The 4,370-nt window shown below is 36.1% G+C and overlaps 1 protein-coding gene and 1 long non-coding RNA gene across 2 annotated transcripts in view; one reads left to right on the top strand and one right to left on the bottom strand.

Annotated features, from left to right (window-relative positions):
• On the bottom strand, nucleotides 1,600-3,911 carry LOC104778260 (malate dehydrogenase 1, mitochondrial-like). The gene is made up of 7 exons (XM_010502659.2): nucleotides 3,531-3,911; nucleotides 3,209-3,382; nucleotides 2,825-2,993; nucleotides 2,587-2,648; nucleotides 2,359-2,480; nucleotides 2,133-2,250; nucleotides 1,600-2,038 (listed from the first exon to the last, which is right to left on the bottom strand). The coding sequence occupies exons 1-7, from the start codon at nucleotides 3,771-3,773 to the stop codon at nucleotides 1,901-1,903; spliced, it is 1,026 nt and encodes a 341-aa protein (XP_010500961.1). The 5' UTR covers nucleotides 3,774-3,911; the 3' UTR covers nucleotides 1,600-1,900.
• LOC104778262 overlaps nucleotides 4,176-4,370 on the top strand; it is a 1,649-nt gene continuing 1,454 nt past the window's right edge. Inside the window, exon 1 of the long non-coding RNA XR_766425.1 lies at nucleotides 4,176-4,361. This is a non-coding gene — a long non-coding RNA (uncharacterized LOC104778262). The remainder of the gene's footprint in view (nucleotides 4,362-4,370) is intronic.

Consider the following 4,370-nt stretch of genomic DNA (forward strand, 5'->3'; position numbering starts at 1 on the left):
AACGCACTAGATGTCTAGACACAAAATAATACTGATTTATGTTTAAATTTTTTTTTTGTAATTAACAAATGATTTTATGCTAAATGGATTATTTAATTTAAATTGTTATAGATTCTCATTAATAAATTACTTTTTTGAAGTGTCTTTTTATGAAATTCACATATGTTATAAATAGCACAAATGTTAATAAATTATAAATAATGTTTTTAGTTTTGCATAAAATATATCTGCATAATAGTTTAGAATAATTTTTGGTATTTAAGGTTTGAAATAATTTTTCATTAACACAAAACAATTAATAATTTACAATTATATTAATTATTTATTATTTTGTACCGCTTATTTTAAAACCGCAATTTTGTTTTTACCAATCAAACATTATTTTGTACCGCTTAATTTGTACAAACCGCGCTTCTCCCGCAAATATATTTCTTTCGCACATACCTTAGTTGAACCGTATCGCACTATAATACCGCTTTCCCTGCACACCCAAAACCGCGGTTACCATTCGGACCCTATAAAGAAAAAATCCACTGTTTTGTCAACTTGTTAGTTTCGTTTTGTTTTTCCACTGTCAATTTTTCCGTAATAAAATAAAAGAAAATATCGTGAAAATTCTATAATTTATATTCGTCCATTCGCTTTCAAAATTAACAGTTTGTATAGGTCATTTTCAGTGGAAATAATAGACAATTTTTTTTTTTGGTTTATAATTTTACATACACTGATTACTATAATAACTGGTGAAGTAGTGCTTCCTCAAACGTGACATTAACATAGGTCTTAAACGGCAAAATACACTAAAACACACTAACGGTAATTATTAGAGTGACTTCTTATAGTATAAATCTAACACATAAAGAATATATGTTAATATTATCATATATATCGAGGCATATATAATATAGTTTACGTGAAAAAGGGTATAAAAAGGACGATGATGGAATCCAATAATCCGTTTTGCAATTTTAGTGTAAAAAGCATAGACGAATGTTGACGGATGATAAAAATGCATGTGCCATGTTAAAATATATAATTTTTTTTTGTAAAAAAAAAAGAGAAAGGACGATGCCTTGGTTCAGTTTGCTGGTACCTTTTTGTCAAAAGATGTTATATTACTATCACCTTTTTTTATGTAACTGTAGAAATATAGTAGGTGTTGTTATGAAAGTCATAATAACCAAAAGAAGAAAAGAGAGGGCAGACAAAAAATGAAGAAGATGAAATTTGTGTTACCAAACAAACTAGTTTTTGGTTATTCAGGATATGGGCCGAAAAGTTTATATAGAATGCTTCTCTAATTTTGTAGAAACTGAGATGAAAAGAAGACAATCAAGGATATGGGCCTTATCTCCAACTGTTGTCCCTCCCCTATTCTGCACGATTTCTTTTTTAATTTGGAACGCTCCAACCATTCCCTTGGTTATTTTGATATGCATGGGATGATGGGAAGCACGTAATCGTTTCGTTTTCGAGAATGTGGTAGGAATCTTTTAAAGTCTAAACCAAGCTCTCAATCTGAGTTTATTTTTAGTAAAATGCCCATGAAAATCACATATCCTGTAATCATCTCTTTTTCATTTTCATGAAATTAAAATAAAGCCCAAAAGAGAAAACATGTAACATCAGGAAGATGGAAAGTAAGGTAACACAGACGCAGTATTAATAAGGAACCAACCACACTGATGATCTCTTGTTCATGAAAAAAGAAAATCGCATGGTTTGCAAGGACAAAAAAAATCATAACTTAACATGTTAAAGTTTTTCTCTGCGTTTGGTGATGAACCAAAGAGCCTTATGGTTCACTAGTGGAGGCACAAACATGGATTTTATTGATACAACCCGATCAAGGAGGCTCTAGCTGGAAAACTGGAAAAATTACCGAGTCAACTCGGTTTAATTACTGGTTGGCAAACTTGACTCCCTTTTCGATGGAGGATTTGAGTTCTGGCTTCAATGCTTCCAAGCCTTCCTTCTCATAGTCTGAGAGTGGTCCCAAGTCGAGAACCTCCTCCACACCGTTCTTCCCCAACCTCACCTGAATCACAATCAAACCCTCACATTCATCAACAGATTCATGAGACCATAGCATGTTTACAATGTCTGCTTGAAGCTAAAGTTTTGAGGATTACCTTTGAGGCAAAGAAAGGAAGCTCGGTGATTGTGGATTGCACGTATGAGCATTCTACAACATCTGGAACACCATTGAGTCCTTTCAAGCATGCATCAGCGAATAGTGCTCCAGCATAGCTGCAATAATAACCAGATTTCCAGAAGTTAAGAATCAAAAGTGGATTCAAGAAACGTTTCCCAAGTAAAGTGAGAAAAATTAAGAAAAGACCCAGGCACAATACTTACGCCATTGACAATGTAGCCGACCCTTTTCCTGCTTTTGCCTCCACGACTTCAGTACCACCATCTTGGGTACGCTTAGTGAGGGCGGTGAGTACGTCACTTGACAAGTTGGCTTGAGGAGAGGCCTACATGTTTACAAACAGAGAAACTTGAGTCGAACTGAGCTGAACCACAGTTGTAAGAAAAAGAACATTCAACCACATTCTGAGTAGAGAGAAAGTGAGAGGTAACCTGAGAGAAGAGAGGAAGAATTGTAACTCCAGCATGACCACCAATCACTGGGACATTAACTTCTGCAAACACAAAAAAGCATTTACATTAAAGCCTCAGGCCTGGCATTCAATATTTCTGGATAAGACAGTATAGTGCCTATATGTTAAGACAACACCCTTGAACACAGCTCACAAGTAAAAACACATTTTGAAGTAAGACTTATGAATACAAGAGAGGAAAAGGCAACAACACAAACCTGCAACAGGGACATTAGCCTTTCCAGCGTAGAAAGTCTTGGCCCTAACAACGTCAAGAGTGGTAACACCAAACAATTTCTTTTCATCGTACATACCAGCCTTCTTAAAGATCTCAGCTGCAATCGGAACAGTGGAGTTCACAGGGTTGCTGATCATGTTAATAAGTGCCTGAATCAACAAAAGCGTAAAGTTCAGTCATTTTGATAGAGAAACCAAAATGTAGCAAAACCAAAACCAAAAGGGCGACACTGTAGACCTAAAAATCAACAATCTTGAAGAAGCGAGGGCAAAAATCACGATCTAACACAATTGAGACCTAAACACACAACAACTATTGTTGAAATGTAAACTCTGAGATGCATTATGTAACAGAGTAGGCTTACATGAGGGCAGTACTTGGCGATGGCAGTGCAAAGGTTCTTGACAATTCCAGCATTAATGTTGAAAAGATCGTCACGGGTCATACCAGGCTTCCTTGGTACACCAGCTGGGATGATGACAAGATCAGCTCCTTCCAGAGCTTTGGCCAAGTTATCATCGCCCATGTATCCAGCAACCTATCCCAAAACAAAACAAAAGAGACAAAGTCAATCGCACATAGAACAACATTTTGATCTAATGTAGAAGGATTACTAAAAGTATAGTGAAAACGAATCTAATATAAATCTGAAGGGGAATGAATTGGTTTGATAGAAGAATTTTTACATCAGATCTGGTGTTGATGTGACCGACATCAGCGGCAACTCCAGGGGTGTTGGCGATATCGTAGAGGGAGAGAGAAGAGACGAGAGGGTTGAGCTTCATGAGGAGAGCAAGAGGCTGACCGATTCCACCGGCGGCACCAAGGATGGCGACTTTTCGCTCCGGGACGGATCCGGAAGAGAAGCTACGGCGGTTAACCGCCTGCTTCGCGGAGGCAGAAGATCGGACGAGCATAGATCTGAACATTTTTGGGTTGGTGATTGAAATCTAGGGTTTCTTCTACAGAGACGAGCTACGAAGAAAATGATTTTATGTGGTGAATGACGAAGCTGGGCGAGACACTCGAGGGGATACTTTGATGATGAGATATATACTACCACTTCCTCCTCTCTTTTACTTTAATGCTTTCCACTCTTTTCTCGGAATTTTATTTTCTCATTAAGTTTTTTTTTTGGTTTAATTTTCATTTTATTTAGGGAAATATATCTACACATATTTTGTAATTTTAACCGTATTGGACACCTGATTATTTCGAATTTAATCAGATTATTTTAGGGTCCCTCAACTGTACTAGAAAATTACCCCATCCGTTATGGTTAAAGAGGTGAATTTACTTCAAACCGGGTAAAGCTAACTAGAAAGCTCCAAAATTAGAGATTACATTCACATTTTCGAAAAGGAAAAAAGAAAAAGTAGAAACTCCACACCGATCGGTAATAATTTCTTGTTAAAGATGGTTACATATTATAGTAGGTAAAATACACAATTTTTTTGGAAAAAGATGGTTGGTTATATTAGAAGAAAACGTACAACTGTAGCGATACACATTTTAAGGTTACATGT

The sequence above is a fragment of the Camelina sativa genome, chromosome 3 (assembly GCF_000633955.1).
Source record: "Camelina sativa cultivar DH55 chromosome 3, Cs, whole genome shotgun sequence".
Classification (NCBI taxonomy): domain Eukaryota; kingdom Viridiplantae; phylum Streptophyta; class Magnoliopsida; order Brassicales; family Brassicaceae; genus Camelina; species Camelina sativa.

Excerpts from the sequence above, each read along its gene's own strand:
- LOC104778260 (XM_010502659.2), bottom strand. The coding sequence starts at position 3,773 with ATGTTCAGATCTATGCTCGTCCGATCTTCTGCCTCCGCGAAGCAGGCG. Across the intron at positions 2,481-2,586 it reads TTCTTCCTCTCTTCTCTCAG|GCCTCTCCTCAAGCCAACTT; the intron begins GTTACCTCTCAC and ends GTAAACATGTAG. Across the intron at positions 2,039-2,132 it reads TTCCTTTCTTTGCCTCAAAG|GTGAGGTTGGGGAAGAACGG; the intron begins GTAATCCTCAAA and ends ATTGTGATTCAG.